This window comes from Pelobates fuscus, chromosome 2 (genome assembly GCF_036172605.1).
Source record: "Pelobates fuscus isolate aPelFus1 chromosome 2, aPelFus1.pri, whole genome shotgun sequence".
In the NCBI taxonomy this organism is placed as follows: Eukaryota; Metazoa; Chordata; class Amphibia; order Anura; family Pelobatidae; genus Pelobates; species Pelobates fuscus.
Genome location: NC_086318.1, coordinates 112,216,794 through 112,242,622, shown reverse-complemented (window position 1 = coordinate 112,242,622; position 25,829 = coordinate 112,216,794). Strand labels below are relative to the sequence as shown.

General features: G+C 40.1%; 1 protein-coding gene across 1 annotated transcript in view; it reads left to right on the top strand.

The window, feature by feature from the left end:
* The window catches only part of VEPH1 (ventricular zone expressed PH domain containing 1), a 446,092-nt gene that overhangs the window by 349,319 nt on the left and 70,944 nt on the right, over positions 1 to 25,829 (top strand). The window contains exon 12 of the mRNA XM_063442580.1: positions 22,435 to 22,552. Within this exon, the coding sequence (XP_063298650.1) occupies positions 22,435 to 22,552 (118 nt within the window). The remainder of the gene's footprint in view (positions 1 to 22,434; positions 22,553 to 25,829) is intronic.

Sequence of the window (25,829 nt, the reverse complement as noted above, 5' to 3'; positions counted from 1 at the left end):
CATTATATTTTATTTCTGTTTTTATCATCACGGTGAGGATCACTACCACCAACATATCCAAGAGTGGGGATTGTACCACTTCATGCCATTTACTAGGCACCTCTCTGTCATAAATGAAACAATTAGGATTGTTAATTCTTTCATGATCTGTTAAACTCTGAAGGGCAAGTTATTTATATATATATAAATAATGTGCTCACCAAACAGAACAAAAATATGCACTGCAAGATCATATACAGATTTTGTGTGTTTTTTTTTTATTTTTATTTTATATATTTGTTGTGCATATTGATTATAACATGTAAGCTTGTGGTGCTCCAACAGCAGTCCTCGAGCACTTATCCTTATATAACAGTAGGAGCAGTAGAAAAACATGCACATTTTTTAATTAAACAAGTAGATTTAAGGAGCATATGTATCCTATAGAATGTAAGCTCGTCTATAGAATGTAAGCTCGTTTGAGCAGGGTCCTCTTCAACCTATTGTTCCTGTAAGTTTATTTGTAATTGTCCTATTTATAGTTAAATCCCCCTCTCATAATATTGTAAAGCGCTACGGAATCTGTTGGCGCTATATAAATGGCAATAATAAATAAATAAATAAATAAATATCATGGTGCTTAGTGTTACAGGCTATTGATGCATGCACGTAAGGTCGCTTTGTGAATGTTTGAGTGCCATGTTTGGTCTAGAAGACTAAGGTTACCACGGGTTTCAGGGCCCAGTGTGTGCTCCCTAAGTCAGATGTGAGCTCGGATGTTACTCATGTGTGGGTTCTGTCAGAGGCGGTGTGTGGTTGTGCCAGGGGCATGTTTTGGCGTGTGCCTGCCATGTGCTGCTTCATGTCGGTTATGTTAAAGCAAGTGGGAATGCCAGATTGCCAGGTGTGTTTAGCAGGTGTGGAGCTGTGTGTGTTTGCAGGTAAGTCTAGGATTTTGGGGATAGTCCAGCACATCAAGTTGGGGTGCAAGTCCCGGTTCAGCCGATGCCTCGGCTTGGTGGTAGGCTTAGGGGGTAGGAGGTGATCAGGAAGCAGAGTTCAGGTAAATCCTCCCCAAAGCACTGGGCCATCTTGAATGCCTGCATCCGCGGACCACGAACTGGGTAGGCGGACGAGTTCTTCCCTTGCAAGGGACTGCAGTGAATCCTGGTGGGGAGTTGCCATCCATGGCATTGGATCCACCACGCCGGTGGCCGATGCTCTGGGAATGTTTCCCTGGTAGTCTTCAGCCCAGGTGGGCTCATCTTCAGGTAAGTGTCTGAAGGGTTTTTAACCCCTTCAGCAGCATGGGATGGGGGGCAGGAGGGAGGGGGGCACTGTAGGATTCTCTAGTCTCAGGAAAACGGGTTTGTTTTCCGGGCACTGGAGAGTCCCTTTAAGAAATTATGCAGATGCAGCCTTATTAATTTAAGATAGCATTTTCTCTTTCCCATCAATATTAATGTTTGGGGATTATAACATCTTCATACTATTAATTAATGCCCCCTCCTTTGCCAATTTCTACCTGTTCGGATTTTACATCAACACCTGCATCATCAACACATGCCATTTCTTTAATACTTGGTTTCAAATCAGGTTTGATATATAGACATACCCTGACCCATTTTCTGTTTTGTCTATTCTTCCTAAATAATGCAGATGTATTTAAATTAATAGCCCAATCAAGTGTTTCATCCCAATTATGTCATACTTTTGGACAGCTGCACATATCAAACAGCAGGTATATGTGTATTCCTGGCTAATCATGGCAGCATCACTTATGGGTAGCTCCTCCCTTAGCAGTCACAGGACAGGAATTAATTAGATTAATTAATTAGACTGATAGGTATAAAGAGTCCCTCCTCCCCTTACACCACAGTCTTTTTTCCTGTCCTTAGCAAGTTCTACAGGACTTTTAACTTTTTCTTTTATGGCCACCTTCCTGCGTTTGTCGTGGGTTCGTTCCAAATGAAGTTCAGCCTCTCTTCATTTGAAGGCCCCAGTAAACAGCCTGCATGAGCAGGACTAACTGGGTCAGGTTCTGTGTAAGTACTGAACCGCTACGTGGGATTTAGGTGTTCTGAGGGAGACACTGGATTTCTATTTGTCTGATGGGGTTGGTCTTCCTTAAAAATTCCCCTTGTTATCAGCTTGCCCCTCTTAATTGGGGTCCAAAATCCCCCCCCCGCACCTATTTCTGGCAGTTCTTTGAATCCATACTATGGGGCCCTGGAGTGGTCCTACCTGTGGCTTGGTGTGTTGTCCGGTTCCCTGTGGGGTCTCCTGGATTGGTGGCTATGCCTTCTGGCCCATGGGGCTATTCCCCGACTGCCTGGGGCTTCCTGGGGGTTCGGGCGTCGCAGGCTGGGACACAGTTTGCGTTCCAGCAGACAGGCTGGTGCTCGCGGCCGGATCCGGCGAACCCGGAAGTGATTTCCTTGGCCGCGAGCGTTTGGAACGCACAGCGTGCGTTCCAGCGGTCTGCGCATGCGCGGACCGGATGGTTTCCCCGGCTCTATTTAAACAGACAGTTTCTGACAGTCTGATCGTGCGCTGCATCAGCTGTTCGAGCGATCTCGTTCCTGGCTCCCCTGCAGTTCGCCCTTTGCTGTTTCTTGGCTGCCTGGAGGACTTTGTGTCATTATAAGGTAGGATTCCTGATATTTCTTGTTTAAGGTTGTTATATTTTCTCTTTCTGGTCAGTCTGCTCTGACCTTTTGGTTAGGTATTGTGTTGAATTTCCCTTTGGTTCTCCCTTGTAGTATGGATTCCCCCTCTGCCTCTGCAAGATCCCTCTCTAGAAAACATAGGTGAGCCATTCAATTTTTCTATTGGGGGGGGTTGTTAAAAAGAGTGCCTAACTAAGCCTGTAATATATGTCATATATGGCTTTATTTCAGCCCCAGCAAGCATCTGGATTCCCCAGCGAGGAAATCAAGGGAAAAGTCCAATAAGTGCATTAATTGCTCATCACCTGCTCCACCTGGAAGGAACCTCTGCAGGGAATGCTTGTCGGAAGCGGCTAATGTCCCCAGTAAGACTTCACCGCAGGATGATCTTAAGCTCTGGATTTCCCGTGCAATTGCTGAGGGCTTTAAGTCTACCACGGGATGTGGTGGCCCTCCTAAGAGACGCAGAGCGGAACCTCAGTCTTCCAGCTCTGAGGAGGATCCGGACCTGTGGGAGGTCTCTGATGAGGGGGAGGAGGAGGCTGACTATGCCTCCAGGTCTCTGGACTCTAAATCTGTAGATCGGCTTATTAACCTCCTCAGAGACACTCTTAGCCTCACGGAAGAAAAGTCTGAATTGAGAGAGGCTGACAGGTTTTTTGAGGATCTGAAACCTAATAGACCAACGTTCCCTGTGCATTCCTCTATAAAGGACATGATCCTTCAGGAGTGGAATAAGCCGGAGAGGAAGTCCACCTTGAAAAACAAATTCACAAGGACTTATCCTTATTCTACCGTGGACTGCTGCCTTTGGAATTCGGTTCCCAAGGTTGATGCCGCAGTGATCCATATGGCTAAAAAGACCACGCTTCCTATAGACTCCATGGCATACTTAAGAGAACCTATGGAAAAGCGTATGGATGGTGACCTAATTAAAGCCTATCTGGCGCTAGGCTCCGCCCTTCATCCGGCAGTGGCGCTGACCACTCTCTCCAGGGCCTTACGAGTTTGGCTCGCTAATTTGGAGGAAGATATTGATCAAGGTGTCCGTAGAGAACATCTCCTGGGAAGTCTCAAGGATTTGAGCCTTGCCACTGAATTTTGCTCTGAAGCCTCCCTGGACATCACTCGCATGATTGCCAAAGGTATGGCCCTATCGGTGGCCTCCAGAAGGGCTTTATGGCTTCATTCCTGGGGGGCGGACTATGCCTCCAAAGCGTCCTTGTGTGGTCTACCGTTCCAAGGGGACCTCCTGTTTGGTAAGATCCTGGAGGATGCCATTCAGAAAGCGGCTGATGGGAAAAAAGAGTTTCTTCCACAAGTCAGCAGAAAGGGTTTTTCCTCCTCCTGGAAAACCAGGCGATTTAAGGATCGGTCCTTTCGGGACAGTAGAAGCTACAAGCCCGGAAGGGAGTATTCCAGGAACTCTTCGTGGAAGTCCTTCTCTCACTCCTCTTCCAATAAGGCTTCCAGAGGTAGAGGTGCCAGGACCTCCGGGAAGACCTTCTGAAGGTCCTCGGGCCCATCCGGGTACGGTGGGTGGAAGACTGCAGTTCTTTTACCCGGTGTGGGCCGCAAATGTCACAGACGAGTGGGTCACCTCTATCATAAAAGAAGGCTACAGGATAGAATTTTCCTCTCGTCCACGTGCTGCCCATTTCAGAAAATCAAAAGTGTCAGAAGGTGTCAAACGAAGGGCCATGAGGACTTGCATTTCCACTCTGTTGGGACAGAAGGTGTTGGAGGAAGTCCCTTCTCACGAAAGATTCCAGGGGATGTATTCCACTGTGTTTTTGGCCCCAAAGCCCCAGGGAAAGTGGCGTCTCATCCTGAACCTAAAAGGAGTGAACGCCTTTCTAGACGTAAGGACATTCAAAATGGAATCCTTACAGACTATCCTAAAGTGCGTAAAACCAGGAGATTGGATGACCTCCATAGACTTAAAAGACGCCTACTACCAAATCCCTGTAAACAGCAATCACATGCAGTTCCTTCGATTCTGGGCCTTAGGAAGACATTTCCAGTTCCGAGGACTTCCGTTTGGTCTCAGCTTAGCGCCAAGGACTTTCTCGAAGGTCCTTGTCTCTCTGATTGCCGTCATAAGGATGAGAGGTATCGAGATATTCCATTACCTGGACGACATACTCATCGTAGGGCCTTCGCAAGGAATAGTGGAGCATCATACATTAATGGCAATGAACATCCTGCAAGATCACGGGTGGCTTCTCAACATAGAAAAAAGCTCCCTGATTCCGTCTCAGACCATCGTGTTCCTCGGAGCAGTGATAAATACCATTTCTGCTCATGTGTTTTTGTCTCCGGAGAGGGTCCTGAAGTTACAAGACAAAGTCAAGAAGCTCCAGGTTCTCGAGAAGGCCTCGGCAAGGGAAGTCATGAGTCTCCTGGGTTCTTTGACATCTACGATAGGTTTGGTGAAGTGGGCCCAATGGAAGTTTCGACCGGTACAGAGTTGTTTTCTTCTCCAGTTCGACAGAGAAAAAACGGATTGGGATCAGGAAATTTCTCTGCCCCTGCCAATAAGAAGAGAGTTGGACTGGTGGAGGAACGGGAAGAACCTAGCAAAGGGTTTTCCCTTGAAAGAACCTCCGTGGACCGTCATTACGACGGATGTCAGTTCTTCTGGTTGGGGTGCCCACCTCGATTCCTCATGGACTCAGGGGTGGTGGACTCGAGAAGAAAGTCGGCTCCACTCGAACCTAAGAGAACTGCGAGCTGTTTCCAAGGCCATTCAGGTGTTCCTTCCAAAGATCAGGAATTCCTGGGTGTTGATCAAGACGGACAACCGAGCGGTGGCCTCTTATATAAACAACCAGGGAGGCACAAGGAGCAAGCGGCTCTTAAAAGAGCTAGCTCCTCTAATGGTGATGGCCATGACCTATCTCCAGGGACTGAAGGCTATCTATCTCCCAGGCTCGGAGAACGTAGCGGCGGATTTTCTCAGCAGATCGGAAATTCTCCCGGGAGAATGGAAACTTCACCAGTCAGTTTTTGCTTGGATCACCCGTCGGTGGGGCATGCCCCAGATCGACCTGATGGCCTCGTTCAGGAATCGCCAGGTGGAGAATTACTACTCCCTCCACCCAGAGAGTCAGGCACTGGGCCAGGATGCTCTATCTCTTCCTTGGTCGTTCGATCTGGGGTATGCGTTCCCTCCCCTACCCATGATACCCAGGTTCCTGAGAAAAGTTTGGGCAGAAGGGAAAACCGTTATTGCCGTAATCCCGATTTGGCCTCGAAGGCCGTGGTTTCCCCTACTGTCAACGCTGAGCCAGGAACAGCCTCGGCCCCTGCCTATATTGAAGGATCTGCTAACACAGGGTCCCATCCTCATCCGGAACGCCTCAAATTGGGGGTGTGGGTCTTGAAAAAGAAAGACTTCAACAATTAGGCCTTTCAGAAGCAGTGGTCAATACTCTCTTACACTCAAGGAAGGCTTCTACGTCTTCATGCTACCATAGAATCTGGGATGTGTTTCAGGAATGGGCTTCGGCCAAGCGAGTTGACTTCATACGCCCTCGCAACACTGACATCTTGGAGTTCCTGCAAGAAGGTCTGGATAAGGGTCTTAGCATCAGCACTCTTAAAGTTCAGTCTTCGGCCCTGTCAGCTTTGTGCAACACCTCTTGGTCATCAGACCCATTGATCTCCAGATTCTTCAAGGCGGCTTTCAAGTTGAGACCGCCTTCGAGATCCACTACCCCTCCTTGGGACCTTCCGCTTGTTCTCGACTACCTGTCTGAGGATCTATTCGTTCCTCTTGAGAATTTGGATGCTGTCCTCCTAACTTACAAAACATTGTTCTTAGTAGCAATTACTTCTGCTAGGAGAATTTCAGAGATCAAGGCCTTCTCCACCTTGCCTTCTTGTCTCCAATTCTACCACAATAGGGTGTGCCTGAAACCTAATACAGCATTTCTGCCTAAAGTGGTCTCTCGTTTCCATCTATCTCAAGAGGTGGTCCTGCCATCCTTCTATCCCAATCCTTCTTCACCAGAGGAGATCAAGTGGCATCGTTTGGATGTTATGGACTGCCTGTCTGTGTACCTTGAACGTTCTGCTCCTTACAGAAAAACTCACCAGCTTTTCGTTTTGCCTTCAGGAGCCAGGAGAGGTGAGGCAGCCTCTCTATCTACATTAAAGCGTTGGATTGCTCTTGTAATCAGAAAGGCTTATCTCTATAAAGATCGCTCTCCTCCACTGAAGATAAAGGCTCATTCAACCAGAGCATTGTCAACTTCCTGGGCTAATTGGGCAGAGGTTCCATACGATGACATTTGCAAGGCAGCCACCTGGTCTTCCCCGATGACGTTCATGAAACACTACAAACTTGATGTGGATGCTCCTTCCACCTCATTTGGGAAGAGTGTCCTGTCTACGGTTTCTTTGTCCCGTTGATATTAAATTCAGTCATAGCATAATAATTTGTTCTGTGTGTTTTATCATAATTTTATTCCCACCCTAATTTTGTGAGCTTGGGTATTACCCATAAGTGATGCTGCCATGATTAGCCAGGAATAGAGAAAATTTATGCCAAACTTACCGTAATTTTCTTTTCCTGGCTATTTCTCATGGCAGCATCAGGGTTCCCGCCCATTTTTATTTTCAGCTTTATAATTGGACTGTGGTGTAAGGGGAGGAGGGACTCTTTATACCTATCAGTCTAATTAATTAATCTAATTAATTCCTGTCCTGTGACTGCTAAGGGAGGAGCTACCCATAAGTGATGCTGCCATGAGAAATAGCCAGGAAAAGAAAATTACGGTAAGTTTGGCATAAATTTTCTCTATTTTGGAATAGTCAATAATGGGATGTGCACTCTATACATTTGCTAAAATTCCATTGATACCAATGAGAAAAAAATGTGTAACCCTTACAGAGTATTGGAGTATATCTATTAGGATAGTTAGAAATAAGGAGAAAGGAAGATAAAGAGATAGATCAGACAGACAGAAGGATACACAAAAAGGACACACAGACAAACAAGCAAACAAACAACAGAAATAGAAAAGGTGTTTTAAATAGTAAGTAAATAGTATATGGTAAGTAAAATAATGGTTGGTTTATTTCCTCTATTTCCACATTTTTGTTTATGTTAGGAGCATATATGACTGCGTCATCACAGTTGCGGCTCATTTTCTACTTACTACCATGTTTTCCCCGAAAATAAGACATCCCCTGAAAATAAGCCCCAGCTAAAATAGGGTTTTACTCCAATAGTGTCAGAAATACAGATTTGTATTCCTGACACTATAGTGTTCCTTTAATAATTGTGGAGCAGTAATGACGCTGCGCCCTAGGCACCACTGGTGCAACTATAACAGGACTATCACATCTACATGATGGCATGGAAGGAGTTAATGTGATAAATGGTAAAAAGAACATTTGCTATTCCTTTAAAAAGTCATACTCTATAATCAGGCAGTTAATTATGAACATTTCTGGACTGTAACTCAGATAGCTAACTGCCAAATGGTTTAATATTGTAACAAAACCTAAAATTATTCATCTAATAAAATCCATAGACTTTAATGATGAATTCTGTAGATACCTGTGGAGGACTGCCTGGTACCCCGGCTGGGTACCTCTGCCAAGCACACTTTATAGCTCTCACCAGGACACCAATAGTGCTTCAGCCCATAGCCACTGCAGCTTGGCTGGGGTCTCTCCGGGATTCTCCACTCTGGAACAGGGTCCTGTGTTGCAACTCCAGTGATCAAGCTCTTCTGCAGAAAGTGTAGCTGAGTAGCTGTCTCACCCAAACACTTATTGACGGGTGACAATAAACTGCTTTATTCAGGCAAGGCACACAGAATTTATACACAGACTGAGTACTACTTCTGGTTCAATACTTGAAAACTATGATGATTATCTATAATTAGTAATTTGACTTATTTCTGTCTTAGATATACATTCAGTATGTATAATATACGTGTGTAAATATATGCTCTGTATGTTTTTAAATAGCTTCTTTTAGTTTGCCAGTAAATATTAAACATTTAAAAAAAATCCTACTTTAAGGTACATCATATATCAAAATATTTAACTTTGGAAAAAATGGGCAGCTGCTGCTTATAAATTAGTCCCATACAAACAAACCCCATGTAAAATGAAAGAATAAACATCTCTCAGCTTTGGCAAGTCATATTCCCACCTCAACTATAAAACTTGACCCATAGTTTTGTTCTTAGAACTGGGTACATAAATATAAATAAATTAAAGCTGTGCCAAAGTCTGGTTGTCTTAACATCTGGGTTTTTGAATAAATACCCAGGGTTCCTGGTTCTTCTGGGAATAAATCTTTGGCAACTTCATCCTTCTAGAACTCCCACACAGAAACATGAAAAATGCAACGACAGAAAAACACTGCTATGCCTGTGGAGAGTGACAGGATGACAAATAAACACGCAGTTTGAAGCACACCGACAAGTTGACAAACAGAGAGATATATTGAACAAATGGGGCTGGATTCCATTTGGTTTGTTAGAGTGCAATATGGTTTCTGTATTGCCCACATATTATCTCGTGAATTTTAGAGAATAGGGATATTACAATAAGTAAACGTTGGGAAGAAAGTATAATAGATGTGTTGTTATAGTGTATATACTGAATACTGCTATGTTGCTGAAACCTCTGCCTCACCATCACTAAAGTACTGTTTATTATATGTCTATTCGTGTATGTTTAGATCTGTCTAGTAATGTGTATTAATATATGTCTAATGATGTATGTTATTGTCTGGTTTATATGTTTGGAAGTGTCAAGTCTGTCTGTAAATGCCTGTGATTATGTATTTATTTGTGTGATAATCCGTATGTATGTTAAAATGTGTTTATGGCTGTGTGTTAGTTTGTGTCTATGTGTGCTAGTGTGTCTATGTATGTGTATGATTGTGTGATTGTGTTTATTACGCATGTGTGTATGTGTAGTAGTGTGTTTCTCCCTTTAAACTGTAAGTTAATGGGATGGCTCACATTGTGCTTTTTATAAAAGTGCTCTAAATATTGAACCAAAGTCTAAAATCAGGGATCTCTACTCCTACAATCCATAATATCTACTTATCAATCTCTATATCTGTAATAATACTGATGATAACATCACAATATAAGACTAGTTAAATATTATATAAATATATAAGTAGGGTGTGTGTTTGTGTGTGTGTGTGTGTGTCTCCCCTCCACCCCCATCTGGAAAGGTGTGGAATACGGTGTCTAAATAGAACATGAAGCCATAAGGCCAGGTAGCTCAACACAGTTTAAATAAATTGTCTATGTGTTCATCGTACCATAAGCAGCAGCTTCATTTCAATACAGTTCAGTATGAATTAAACATTTGTGACAACTATCAATCCTAAAAGATGTGACACAACCTTCAACAATATGGCAACTTTTCAGGATCACAGATCTTCTTATCAGAGAAAAATGACCATGAAAAGGAAAGCTGGGTATAGCTAGCTAAATCTTGATTTGCTTTCTTCTAAAGTCTAAATTGTTGTAATTTATGTCTGCAGTCTTTCCAAACCCCAATCCCTGTTGTGTTTGAACGTATCAGCTGGCACGTCGGTCCATTTAATATTGTACTTTGGCACGGCGCACTCAGCAGTATGCCTCGCAGAATTTGGAGTGCAGACTGATTCTGCTATAGAGAAGGCATTGGGAAGAAAACGTCTGTAGGTCTGGATATGCCAGTGAATAAAGCACTTCCAGATGTGCTCACATTTCCAGTAAATGACACAACTATTTATTATCAGAGTTTGGGGAATAAAGTGTTATAGCAGAAATTGTTTTATAATTCTGGCTTCCTGGTCTGTACTTTCACTTGTCAGTAAAAGAGGCTACTGCAAGGTTTATTGAATGTGTTAATTGTAATTTAATTGGAAGAGTTTAGGACAGGGGGAGCCAACTGGTAGCCCTCCAGCTGTTGTGGAACTCCAACTATCATTATTCCTTGCCAGAAGTAAGGTTTACTCATATCTCGGGATGTCACTCTCCTCGTGACTTGTGATTTCTTTTTTTGAAGGGGACTCTTTCACATTAACAATAGCAGGCTGTACTTATTAGTGTTTTTTGTTTTTCCTTTTTTTATTTTTATTCTCTTTTTTTAAATGGTTGCTCCACAAAAAAAATATTGAATACTTTTTGGATGAAAGTGCCATCCATAAATGTAGTGGCTACAGTGGTTTTCATTTACCTTCTTATGTCTTCATTTACACTAGTTACTTCCATGCTCCAAACTTTAGACACTATAGGCAGCCAGACCACGTGACGTCATCTCAATCAAATGCAATGTCCATGTTCATGTTTATGTTTTGTGGACCCAGGACATACTTGAAAACAAGAGAAAGCTCAATGTGTCCTTCCTGGTAAAATATTTTATAAATAATATAAATAAATAAAAAAAAGTTTAACCCTGCAATGTAAAACACTACAGTTTTCGAGATACTGTAATGTTTACATTGTGTTAAGAATGCCTCTAATGGCTGTCTACCAGACAGCCATTAGAGGAACGTCCTGCTGTTTCATGAGCTTCTCAGGAGGACGTCAAGCTTCTTCTAAATCCACCATAGGAAAGCATTGATTCAATGCTCTCCTATAGGCCTACAGGTTCCCAACATCAGATGACATCAGCGGAAGAGTTCAACCCAGCACCAAGGTTTTTTTTTTTAACATTTGCATCGATGTGGGGGAGGGGTGCAAGGGAGGTGAGGAAGAGAGTTCCTAAAGTTTTAGGAATATAGCTTCATATTCCTAACACTATTGTGATCCTTAAATTATATTATATGAAGATTCATAGCATTCTGTTTGATGTGTAGCCTTTAAGTAGTGACACTTTAAGTACCATGGTCACTATAGTTTAGTATGGTACTTATGGTACAAGTTGGGTACATTCCCTCTGACTTTTGTAAAAAAAATATATATATTTTGCACGGGCATCCAAAGCTGCTACAACACAGCATTCATATACTATAATTGCTTTCCAAATTTAGAGAGATTTGAATGGATAATCTGTAAATTAAATGTGCTGGTTGATATTGTCTCTCTTTCACATGCCTCATATATATGCAGCATAAGAGAGGGACAATCACCAATCCCTCTGATTAATCTTAGTGTTTCTACAAAGATAAGGTTTTTTAAAATCTACCACCTCCCCATGCATCAGAGGGGACCATTGGAATGGACCTCTCACATTATATATTTATCACTGATTTGTCATTTGCAGCTGGAATACACCACTTCTTCGATGTGTTTTTGATTGTTTGTTTTTTACCAGTAATATGCTAACCTAACATTTAAGTCAAGATACACTGGAAGTAGAAGTTTATGCTCCGAAGACAGCCTGCAAGCCAAACAAGTTGTGCTAAAAAGTCTGCATAACCTTGGAGAATTGGTAATATATGTACAATTTTTAAAGAAAACGTGAGTGAGCAGGCAACAAATTTATTTTATTTCTTATGGGATTCATATTCAACTGTAGGTTATAACAGAATGGCACAATCATAAAACAAAATATGGCAACAAAGAAAAAAATGAAATGACTCCTGTTCAAACGTCTGCATACCCTTACTTTAGCATCAATGACAGCGTGCAGTCTTTTGTAATAGTTGTCTATGAGGCCCCTAATTCTTGCAGGTGGTATAACTGCCCATTCGTCTTGGCAAAATGCCTCCAGGTCATGCAAAGTCTTTGATTGTCTTGCATGAGCTGCATGTTTGAAATCTCCCCAGAGTGGCTCCATGATATTAAGGTCAGGAGACTGTGATGACCACTCCAGAACCTTCACCTTTTTCTGCTGTAACCACTGGAGGGTCAACTTGGCCCTGTGCTTAAGGTCATTGTCATGCTGGGAAGTCCAAGAGCGTCCCATGCACAGCCTTTGTGCAGAAGAATGCAAATTGTCTGCCAGTATTTTCTAACATGCTGCATTCATCTTGCCATTCATTTTTACAAGTTTCCCCGTGCCTTTAGAGCTCCACCTCCCCCAAAACATTAGTAGCCATCACCATGCTTCACAGTGGGGATGGAATTATTTTCACTAGAGGCCTTGTTGACCCCTCTCCAAACATAGCGCTTATGGTTGTGACCATAAAGCTCTATTTTGGTCTCGTCACTCCAAATTACAGTGTGCCAGAAGCTGTGAGACGTGTCAAGGCATATTGTAATCTGGCTTTTTTGTGGTATTGGTGGAGTAGAGGCTTCTTTCTGGCAACTCAACCAAGCAGTACATTTTTGTTCAGCTATCATATTGTGCTTCTTGAAGCAATCTGAAAATAGAAAATGTTTTAAGACTTGTAAGCCCAAACAATGATCAATATTAGAATAAAATGCTGTTACATCTATTGTCAACCAACAGTAGCTCTCTTGCCACTCAACCTCCTGCATTAACAAAAGAACATCACTTTATCTCTAATATAGCAAGGCAGATTCACTATGAATTTTTGAACATGGATATCAACCGACTTAGAAAGTGGAGCTGTTAAAGAATCCACCAGGGATATGATGGTCCGTCCTGGGGGATTTTCTAAGTTCTCATGTATTTTGGGAACGTAGTAAAAAATCGGCACATCCACTAAACTCCATAGGTGATAACCTCTTTCTTTTTTCTCTAAAGCCCCTCTATCATACATACGTTCAACGAGTGCATGTAACTCACTGTACCGTGGGATTAAAGGTTAACACTCTATAATAATCCTTATCTTCCAAGATTCGGTTTGCTTCCTTTAAATAGTCACCACTATCTAATATCACGATTCATCCACCTTTATCAGCACCCTTAATGATAATATCAGTGTTGTTCTTACGAGTTTTTAGGGACCAAACTTCTGGTTTGGTAAGATTATTATTAGAGGAGTATTTCTTGATCTTACTTTAGTATTTGTTCTATGATAGAAACATTTTTTACTTATACATTTTTTTACTTATAATTTATCATGTACTATAATGGAGATTATTTATATGCTAACGCACATTATAATATTTGATATGGTTTTTATCTATTAAGTGTATGATTTTATCTATATACAGGTAATTCTTCATATTGAGCTTTTAAATTGACATATGACTAATTTCTTTTTTTTGTGTGTAGGAATAAACTTTATTTATGGTTATTCTCTTTGTGTTCTATGTTTAAATGATATATTTGACTTTGGGTTAATACCTGTCATGCCAATTCCTTTTGGGTTTTTTGCAGGTTTTTATTTTTATTAATGCCCCTCTGAATATATACTAAGCTTATTGCTTCAAGTCTTGATGAAGTCTAATTACAAGACGAACTCGTCCATCCTTTCAGGGAACTCTTTGTTTCAGTTTCTGTCCATCACAAGGACACCGTGGGCGCCCAGGAGCGGGTAAGTAACCGGCCGCGCTGTGACAAACTACTAATGTTCATATAACATTATGAGAACATACTACTCAAAATAACAGTACGTTCATGTATTCTTCCAGGAAACAGTATGGACACATATCACTTCTCTAAAAACAGTATGTAAATAATAGTATGGCTATATATTACACCAGATAGTAGTTTGGACACATTCTAGCCAAGCTACTAACCTAGGCTGACACTTCTCTACTTAATAGCATGGACTCATACTACTCCACTTAACAACATGGACTCTACTAATCCACCTAACAGTATTGACTCAGACTACTCCACATAACAGCATGGATACAGTGTTGCTATTCTATACAATATTAAGGCCACAACCTGATTTCATATTGTCTGCCTACATGTGGTTTGTTAGATCATAGGATTAATGACTGAACTGTCTTTGAATCCTCTGCGCCAGGCATAGGTGAAATACAATTTCATAGGGTTTATGGTTTAACTCCCCCCCCAAAAAAAACATTCAATTGACCCTCCAAGGAAAGTTCCCTGAAGATACAAATATTGAAACCATACACACCATGTTCATATACCCCAATCAGCACAGACATTTATAAAGTAATTTATGATCTAAAGATTATTCTGAATTGTCATCTCCATTGTGAAAGTCAGTGAAATATTCTGAGCAACAAAAATATGGGAATTACATCATTCTAAACTAAAATTGGCCAAACGATCATAATTCACTGTTTAGTGAATTCATTCCTAAACGTATTCATAGACATACATAGTGCTAAAAAAATACACCACCCTCCTCCCAGGTTTTGTATCCTGTCTCTATGCCTTGACAGTGTTTATATTTCAATCTCTTCAGTTTTTCACTGTTCCCATGTCTCTTAAAAATCCATCTCTAAAATCCTGTGCTCCACTCTTTGAAAATAATGAGTCTTCATTGTTTAGTTATCTTTACTGCAAGATGATTGTGCATGTATCAGCTCCACATATCTCTCTGGCTGAATGAGACATTTATGCTTTTGCAAGTTGTGCGCCTGGCAAAGACAGACTTGAGCGAGATTTTCATGTAGCCAATGAATGATAAATTTCCTTCTTAATAAATCCTCTTGCAGCTTTGTAGTTTCATTGTTGGGTCAATACTTTAGTTTTGGAGATACTATATTTCCATCCAACCATGCCAATGGCTGACCTCACTAGGTCCTTACACAACAGGCACCAGATGGGTGCAAGGTTGTTTAGCATATTTTCTATGGCCACAGCCATCAACATAAGTAAAATGGATTTAGACAAAACAATAAAAAGCTGTCAAGTCAGAGCACCTTAGGCCATTAGCTCACCTTGGACTTTCAGTTGCCTAGGCCCTGTCCGAATTTTTCCGTTTGGTGGCATTTGGCAACTTTGTGGTGTTAAGTATCATTATAGCACAAACCATGCTTAAAGCTAATTTTGACAGTTTACGTGATGTTCCATTATATCCCACAAAAAACATCTGTTAACCAGCTTCAATCTAGTATAATGTCCACTTCAGATTAATTCAGCAAGCATGACTAGTGGATAAATACCCCTAAATCAATGCATATTAGTAATTTTTTGTAACTTTCATTGCAAAACTGTTCTTTGCCCTAACTTATTTATCCACACAGTATAGACTTGCAAAGACATAAACACCCTACATGCCTCTTCTTTGCCATAGAAATTGGTACTTAATAAAACTTACTGCCACTTTTTCCATGTGGCAGTAGTTTTTATTAAGTACCAGGGTACACATCATCCCTCTGGTAATAATATCATACGACATTGAGTTGGCTATTTCCTCATGGACAAACTTATTTATCTTGCCTCCAAAGAATCTCTTTAACCAAAGAGTGACATCAATAAATCTTACTTGACAGGCCATTTTGAATGAAGTTTATTTTGTTGTAGCCAAGAGAAACAACACATTTAACAGTGGAGACGATTTGGGCTGTCAAATACATTTACATTTTACATATCAATATTTTTTCTAAACGTTTGTTAGTTTGTGGTTAGTTTTAAAAAGACTCTTAGTATCTTTTTAAAAGTTTCCATTAATGTTCACAATATCACAAACACTCTTTGTTTCTTTGTTTATCTGAAAATGTAGTCAGTGGTTACAATTGTTGACATTAAATGGATTCCAATTCTCTGTTTGGCACCAGACTCTAATGACATGTTACAATATCACTTTAATTTTACACTAGTTCAACTTATCTCAATGTCTTTGTTGACGTTTGGACATCTTTCATCATTTCAAATTGATTTGCTTTCATCAACAATATGTTTCATTAGATGGCTACAACTTTCTTACTTAAACAACACTCACAGTTTAATTATAACTTGTAGAATTGTTTGTTTTGTTTTCTTTAAATTGGCTTAGAAATTGGCATATAAATGTATTAAAGGGATCCTCTAGTGCCAGGAAAACAAACCTGTTTTCCTGGCACTACAGGCTCCTGTAGTGCCCCCCCCTCCCTCAGGCCCCACACACCCTCGGCACTGAAGGGGTTAAAACCCCTTCAACCACTTACCTCAATCCAGCGCTGATGTCCCTCTGCGCTGGGTCAGGCTCTGCCCAAGGTCCTCCAATGGCCTGCGCGAATTAGACCTCCCCATAGAAAAAGCATTATTCAATGCTTTCCTATGGGGAAAATCTGACGCTGGAGGTCCGTGAGGACATCCAGCATCAGATAATGGACCAAAAGTCCGTTTGAAATCCGGAAGCCCTCTAGTGGCTGTCTGGTAGACAGCTACAGAGGGCAGACTTAGAGCTGCAATGTAAACATTGCAGTTCTCTGGAACTAAGTGCAAAAGGGTCACAGCACCCAGACCACTTCAATTAGCTGGAGTGGTCTGGGTGCCTACAGTGTCCCTTTAATGTTGATGAACTCCAACAAAAAGTCTAGGACAACCATTTTCTTAGGGCAATCAAGACTTATATGTCAAAGATAAATAAACAGGAATATTACTAGTGCTACAAAGGAAAATAAATAAGTAAACTATATACAGAGAGAGGGAGAGATTAACAGTGTTAGTCACCAAACTGATAATTCAATGTGAATGCAAACTGAATTTCAAATTTAAGGACAAATTAGCCAAACTGGAAATATTCTCTAATTCAGTTGTGCTTTCATTTCAGCTACTCTGTCTTTCATTTTTTGTATTTATTTTTTTCTCTTTTTTTTTATTGAAAAAAGTTTTCTCATTTTATCATACACAGAACAAAATAGTGCAGTTTAGATACAAGACAAAAACAAGTGTGACAATAACAACATATAATTTTGCATTATTACAACTGTTCTAGTCTGAAGTATAAGATAATTTCCCCAACTAAACAGCTGAGGATATCTTAATAAAAAGATAGATTCTTTCTTGTAGAACTGCTGTCAGAATAAGTATGGGCTATGGTCAGTCTAAACATCATAGAAAGAGAAATATCACTATAATGTAATTATCTATCGAAATCTAAAGAAAGAAAAACAAAAATAAATAATTCATTTATTTTCCAAAATTCAAATCCAATTAATGTATTGGTCTTGTTTACTTATAAGATGTATGGAGGAGACCGGTAAATCTTTTTCCATTCTGTCTTACATTTTTAATTATTTTTTAATTCACTTTAAATTCCCGTTTAGTAAACGATAGATATATATATACACACACACACACATGTGTGTGTGTGTGTGTGTATATGTGTGTACATAAAAATATATCTATTTAAATAAAATGTAGAAATATATATAATATAGAAATATCTAATCAATGATTTGAATTATATTGTATTATTTTGTACAACACATATTGCTGTGTTGTTCTACAAGCAACTATACACAATTAATGTTACATAGTTACCAATATGGAAAATGAGTGTTTACTTCTAACCTTGAAAAATGGATCATTAATAGTGGCCCATAGAAGCATTTGACTTACGTTTTGTAAGAAAATGTCGATGTTTGAGACAAGTAAAAGTGACTAGACAGAGGTGACTATAGGGTGTGATCAGAATAGTAAAAATGATTAATGATGTTCATGAATAGCAAATATGAATTAGGGTTCTCTGACAATGAAAAGGCTAATGGCCAGGCTCATACATTGTGTGTGGTATCACCCTAGTTATGTGAACTTAATTATGTTTAATATTAACATAATATATTATATCTCAACTTGAACATAATGATATTAATACTTAATGATACTCATAGTTGTTATTAAAATTGTAGATTGCCTATTTTTATTTGAATGCTACAGAATCAGTTTAACAGCTCATGGCTAGTAGGCAAAGGTCAGAATAGATGGCTATAGGTAAACCAGGTACTGCTTGGTATGTTTTTACTTATTGTTATGGACTTCTGCAAGGGATGAAGAGAAACTATTCCTGGCAATAACTAGGTCAGGGGTAGGCAACCTTTTAGCAGCACTGTGCCGATATAAGATTGTGATGTCCCATACCGTGTCGGTCCTATTTTTGTAAATTGAGGTGTGTATGTTGCCGTCTTCTGCTTGTGTTATTTATACTGTAATTGCTTTTGTATTGTTGTATTTGTGCGCATATGAGCTATTATATTGTATATGTTCATTAGTAGTTTATGGTATCGTGTATGATACCTATGAATGTGGGCTGTGTATGAGGGCTGCTTGTGCAATTGTGTGTGTGAATGGAAATGTCACATTGTGTGTTTGGTAGTGTGCGTATGTGAGGGGCTGTTTGTGGTATTGCATGTGAAAGGCTGCATGTGGGGTTGTGTGCATGTATGTGGATTGTTAGCGGGTTACGTTTGTGCGGATTGTGTGTATGTTTGTTTGTGGGCTGTTCGTATTATTTGTATGAGGGGAGGGTTATTCTGCATTTCTGTGTATATCTAGCAGTGTGGGTGGCTTCCCTGGGTTCCAGTGGGGACCAGGCTGGCCAGGTACAGGTCAAAGATACTACAATGTGGATTCCCATTAACAAGTGCTGGGAGGAAGAGATCTGAGATAACTTCCTCTATGTACTGCAATGCATAAATTGAGGATTGTCCTTCACCACCGCTTCGTATTAGCAGATATCTGAAGTTTTACTGGGACTCCTGATAGGCCAGAGCCTGTTTGGCTCTAGCAGCCTTGAGTGCCGTGCAAAGACACCTTAAGTGCCGTGCATGGCACTAGTGCCGTAGGTTGCCTACCCCTGAACTAGGTCGTCAGACACTTAATATCTGCCTTTCTAATTATATTTTGCAAATAAGAAGGCTTTCTGCTATGGGATTTTGGAAGTGGAAAGTGTCAAGGTTTAAAAACATATAGTCTTAACAGAACTAATTTGAGAAAACCCTTGAGTTTTCAGAAACTCATGAAATTAAATTCTTTCTGGTGGAGTGTAACTAATCAGTAAAATTTGCAGGTTTTGCTTGGAAACCAAAGTAGATTTAGAAGTTTGACATATAGCTCTAGTGAGATACATTGGAAGTGTGCAGCAAAATTAGTCCAGGTGGCACTTCAATTCCTTCCAATTCCTATATGTTTCCTAGATTTATGTAACAGATAGATTAAACTGTAACTTTTACAAAAAAATGTCTATGTGCAGATTTTTTTTTTTAAATTTACCATCAATGCGTAATAAAGCTTAGTACTAATCATAATAATGGTAATTAGTACACATAATCAGCAATACGGTCCAAGATTCATAGATTTCTAGTGATGGAATTGATTTAATAATTTAATATTTAGATGATTATTATTATATATATATTGATATTTTTATATATATATATATATATGATATGTTTTTGATATTGTAATATTTAGAAATTTTTTTTTTTAAAGTGTACCCAAAAATATTAAATCGTTTGAAAAGCTTATGTAGAAAATCATGGCCTGTTTATGAAAAGCAATGCCAACATTCCAGTCAATTATAATTTGTTATACCGTATATACAGGCTTGTCATAGTTAAATCTGAGCTTTTGTAAAAATACAATAGCAATCCCAACTTTTGGGGATTTTTGTAAAATGGGCTTTTTGTAAAATAGAAACCTCAATGTGAAGAAAAAAACCTTACTCTAGTAATAGTAATAGAACTACAATTGGCATCTAAGAAAGTATTTTCAATGAGCACACATGCTTATTTCTGCGAATATAATCTAGTAGTCCATAAATGGAAATATATCAATAAGGGGAATGGAAGGTTTGTTAAGTGTTTTGTATTGGCTGACTGGGCATTATTTAAGAGGGTCTGGCAAGAATTATCTTGTTACATTTAGATCTTTACTCTGCTTTAATGTGGTTTCCCGTATTTTAATTATTGAACCTTGTTACGAAGAGTGAGTCATAATTCCTTTCACATAAGCCCATCGTGCTGTTGTAATCCATTGTCTAATCCATAAAAAACATTAAAGAAAGATAAAAAAAAGTCTTTACTTGTTTTATTAACTGGGTTGTAGTGCCATTACGTGCATGTTACATGTTTTATCTTGACCTTATGCCAACTAGTGAAACCCTGTAGGGGGCTACCTGTGCTATCTGCTTTCCACATATAGAAACTGCATCCAGATGTTTAAGTACATGAAAGTCACACAAAGGAAGGCATCCAGTAGGTTTTGCACGCTTGCAATATAACTGGCAATTGAACGGGTGATTTCTTCATGGATTTGGAATATTCGCTATTTTTGACAGGAATAAATCCAGCACAAAGCCGTGTAAATGTCGTAGACCAGGCTGCACGCCGGCCTCAAGCCCAAATAGCAGTGTAAACACCTAATATCCCTGCCATAGATGCATAAGGTCACTGAAGCCGAAGTCCTGTGTACATCTCCTTCATTTCAGTATCAAACCATTTTTATTTTATGCTAAACAAGAGTCCCAGCAGCCTGCCCTCTCCGTAATGCTTGAATACTTTTTTCTTTCATACTTTTATTCTTTCGTGTTTATTATTGTATGCACAATTAGTGAAGCTAAAAAAAAGAAGAGGAAATGGCTTCCTTATTTGTTGTGATATGCCTAGGGTTTTTGTTTATTTTTGGCATGACGAATCCCTCATTACATGGAGACCATTACTTTGTCAGATTTAACATTTTCAAAAATAAATATGCAGAGATTGCACTTTTCATTGTGATCATCAAATCCAAAACAAATAGACAATTGTCTGTGTGTCTGTTTGTTCTTTAGTATATACATTAACATCCACTATGGGTATATTCAGATGGATCTCATATTACCAGGGGATCCATAATGTTGCCACCTGTTGACACACTTGTTCCCCCCCACACACTATTTTTCTGAGCTCTGTGATAGAGTCTGACATATATCAGCAGCTGCTCTCTGTGTGTTACATAACACTGACAATGTGACCACAATAGCCCTATCAGCAATGATGTCACAGGGACATTGCCAAAAGCAGAATTCAGTCATGCAGTTTTGATGGGAAGTGACGATGCTCAATTTGACCATTCTGCTTGAGGCCACTAAATCTGGCTCTTGCTAAGTGAGGGAAGTACCATTAATAATGTGTCTTCTTATTCCCTTTTATTACCTACGGTAATCTAACCTATCTAATTTAGTGATCACTATTTCACAAGTGGGTATTCCCACCCGCTACAGACCACTAGCAGCAACGTAGTCTATGTCACTCTTATTTTGGTACAGACTAGACTACTTCAGGCATTACAATTATATCTGGCTATTATATATAATACACCATGTGTGTATGTTCCTAACTGTCCATTTACTTGGCACACACTACAGGCAACGGTAAAACACTGCCTGGTTGTCAGATCCTGTACGTATATGTTATTACGGATGTCAGTATATATTCCACACTTACATTGATGCCGGAGACAGGGCAATATATAATTATACATCTGTTTATCCTAGTAATGTCTGCACACACATTTTCGATTTTACCTGCACAGCTCAATATGAAGCAGATAAGCTCCTTTCTCACACACTGCTTCTACCATTCAAAGATTCTACAATTGGACCTCCCTTCCTCATGCCCCTCCTCCCCTAGGGGATGATTAATTAGTAGTCTTACACACATAAATTGATAGCGTCTACCACCTCTATATGCCCTGTTTTCTAGGCTGGGGATAACTCCAGTGTGGAGTTGCTTTCGTCGATACATGGGGCTGGGAGTGAAAGGGTGGTCCGGTCTATCCGGGTCTGCCTCCACAACCCGTATAGTATACCTGGTTGAAAAAAAAAACAAGAATTGCTGTATATAAAGTGTTCTTGAAAGTAAACCAAAGATTACAGATATCGAATATAGTTTGGGCATGCTCACATCTAAACTGATCCAATAGTAGAAACTTTTCTTTTTTTTCATTTTAAAGCATTAGCATTTTTTTTTAATCATGTATTTTTTTTTAACTAATGTTTTTCAGTTGAAAATAATCATATTTGTTTTTCATTTAAAATTAATAATGCTCATTTTATGTCTGGTTGTAGGATCTGGAACTTGTTCATCTGCATCTGGAAGAAGTGAGGTTTTTTGATCTTTTTGGATTTAGTGAGGAAACAGGGTCTTGGCAATGTTTTATGTGCAACAATCCTGAAAAAGCAACAGGTAATAAATAACAATTCATGCTGTGAATCCAAGTGGGAAGAAAAGTTTATGTTGAAGGGATACGGGAGGTGGTGGAATCATGCTTGGAATGCTAGAATATGTTCATTTTATACCACACAATATAATTGCTGTTGCTTCAGTATTAACTCCTTTCCAACCAACTCTGTAATCAAAGAAAATAAATATATTTTGCGTATCTAGCCAATTAAACCCCACATACCTTCCCTTCACCTTCAGCATCAATCTTTATCCAGAGAAGAAACGTGTTTTATGGTTGGATGCTGGTCTGTATCTCTGCATAGTGCATAGTGTACAGGATACCGGAACTGTAAATAAAGCACATACACCGAACGGGAATCCGGCTTGATGTTTTTTGTAATTCTTTATTTAGCCATAACCATTCACACATTGCTTACACCATAGACAATACTTAATTCATATAAAGCATCTAAACCAGGGCTCGAGTCCTGCAGGAACGCATGGGAACGGCATTCCTGCACTTTTTCCAAAGCAGGAACGCCGTTCCCGCTAGTGATCCTGCAGGACCTGCCCTGCTACCTGCACACAGGGGCCATCACACGCTGTGTTCCCTCTCCAGCTCTAACTCTCGCGAGACCCGCGGCTGTTACCACCGGTTACCATGGCAACGCTCCGCACAGGCGAGTCTCGCGAGAGTTAGAGCTGGAGAGGGAACACAGCGTGTGATGGCCCCTGTGTGCAGCGGCTGGCTCACTCCACCGGACCACCAGGCGATCTCCCCCCTCCCTGACAAGGTAAGAAGCAGGGAGGGGGGAATAAAACTAAAAAAAATAGAGACACATAAAGTTAAAAAAAAAATGCTCCCCCTCATCATCCAACACAAACACACACACCATCCAACACACACACACACACACACACACACACTTCATCCAGCACACACACACACACACACACACACATCATCCAGTACACACACACACACACACACACACATCATCTAGCACACACACACACACACACATCATGCGGCACACACACACATCATCCAGCACACACACACACACACACACACACATCATCCAGCACACACACACACACACACACATCATTCAGCACACACACATCATCCAACACACACACACATCATCCAGCACACACACACACACACACACACACACATCATCCAGCACACACACACACACACATCATCCAGCACACACACATCATCCAACACACACACACACACATCATCCAGCACACACACACACACACACACATCATCCAGCAAACACACACACATCATCCAGCACACACACACATCATCCAACACACACACACACTTCATCCAGCACACACACACACACATCATCCAGCACACACACACACACACACACATCATCCAGCACACACACACACACACCATCCAACACATACACACATCATCCAGCACACACACACCATCCAACACACACACACATCATCTAACACACACACACACACACACACACCATCCAGCACACATCATCCAACACACACACACACACACACATAATCCAACACACACACACCATCCAGCACACACGCACACACATCATCCAGCGCACACACATCATCCATCACACACACACTTCATCCAGCACACACTGCATTCATTATACACACTATGCACTCATTACAAACACACTACATTCACTATACACACTCTGCATTCATTATACACACTCTGCACTCACTACAAAACACTACATTCACGACACACACTGCATTCATTATACACACTCTGCACTTACTACAAACACACTACATTCATTAAACACACATCACTCACTACACACACTACATTCATTATACACACTGCACTCACTACAAACACACCATTCATTATACACACTCTGTACTCACTACAAACATATTACATTCATTATACACACACTGCACTCACTGCAAACACACTACATTCATTATACACACTCTGCACTCACTACAAACACACTACATTCATTATACACACACTGCACTCACTACAAACACACTACATTCATTATACACACAGCACTCACTACACACACTAGATTCATTATACACACTGCACTCACTACAAACACACTACATTCATTATACACACTCTGTACTCACTACAAACATATTACATTCATTATACACACTCTGTACTCACTACAAACATATTACATTCATTATACACACACTGCACTCACTACAAATACACTACATTCATTATACACACTGCACTCACTACAAACACACTACATTCATTATACACACTCTGCACTCACTACAAACACACTACATTCATTATACACACTCTGTACTCACTACAAACACACTACATTCATTATACACACACTGCACTCACTACAAACACACTACATTCATTGTACACACTGCACTCACTACATTCATTATACACACGGCACTCACTACAAACACACTGCATTCATTATACACACTCTGCACTCACTACAAACACACTACATTCATTATACACACTCTGCACTCACTACAAACACACTACATTCATTATACACACACTGCACTCACTACAAACACACTACATTCATTATACACACGGCGCTCACTACAAACACACTGCATTCATTATACACACTCTGCACTCACTACCAACACACTACATTCATTATACACACTCTGCACTCACTACAAACATACTACATTCATTATACACACACTGCACTCACTACATTCATTATACACACTGCACTCACTACACACACTACATTCATTATACACACGGCACTCACTACAAACACACTGCATTCATTATACACACTCTGCACTCACTACAAACATACTACATTCATTATACACACTCTGCACTCACTACATTCATTATACACACACTGCACTCACTACAAAAACACTACATTCATTATACACACGGCACTCACTACAAACACACTGCATTCATTATACACACTCTGCACTCACTACCAACACACTACATTCATTATACACACTCTGCACTCACTACAAACACACTACATTCATTATACACACACTGCACTCACTACAAACACACTACATTCATTATACACACTGCACTCACTACACTCATTATACACACTGCACTCACTACAAACACACTACATTCATTATACACACTCTGTACTCACTACAAACATATTACATTCATTATACACACTCTGTACTCACTACAAACATATTACATTCATTATACACACACTGCACTCACTACATTCATTATACACACTGTACTCACTACAAACACACTACATTCATTATACACACTCTGCAC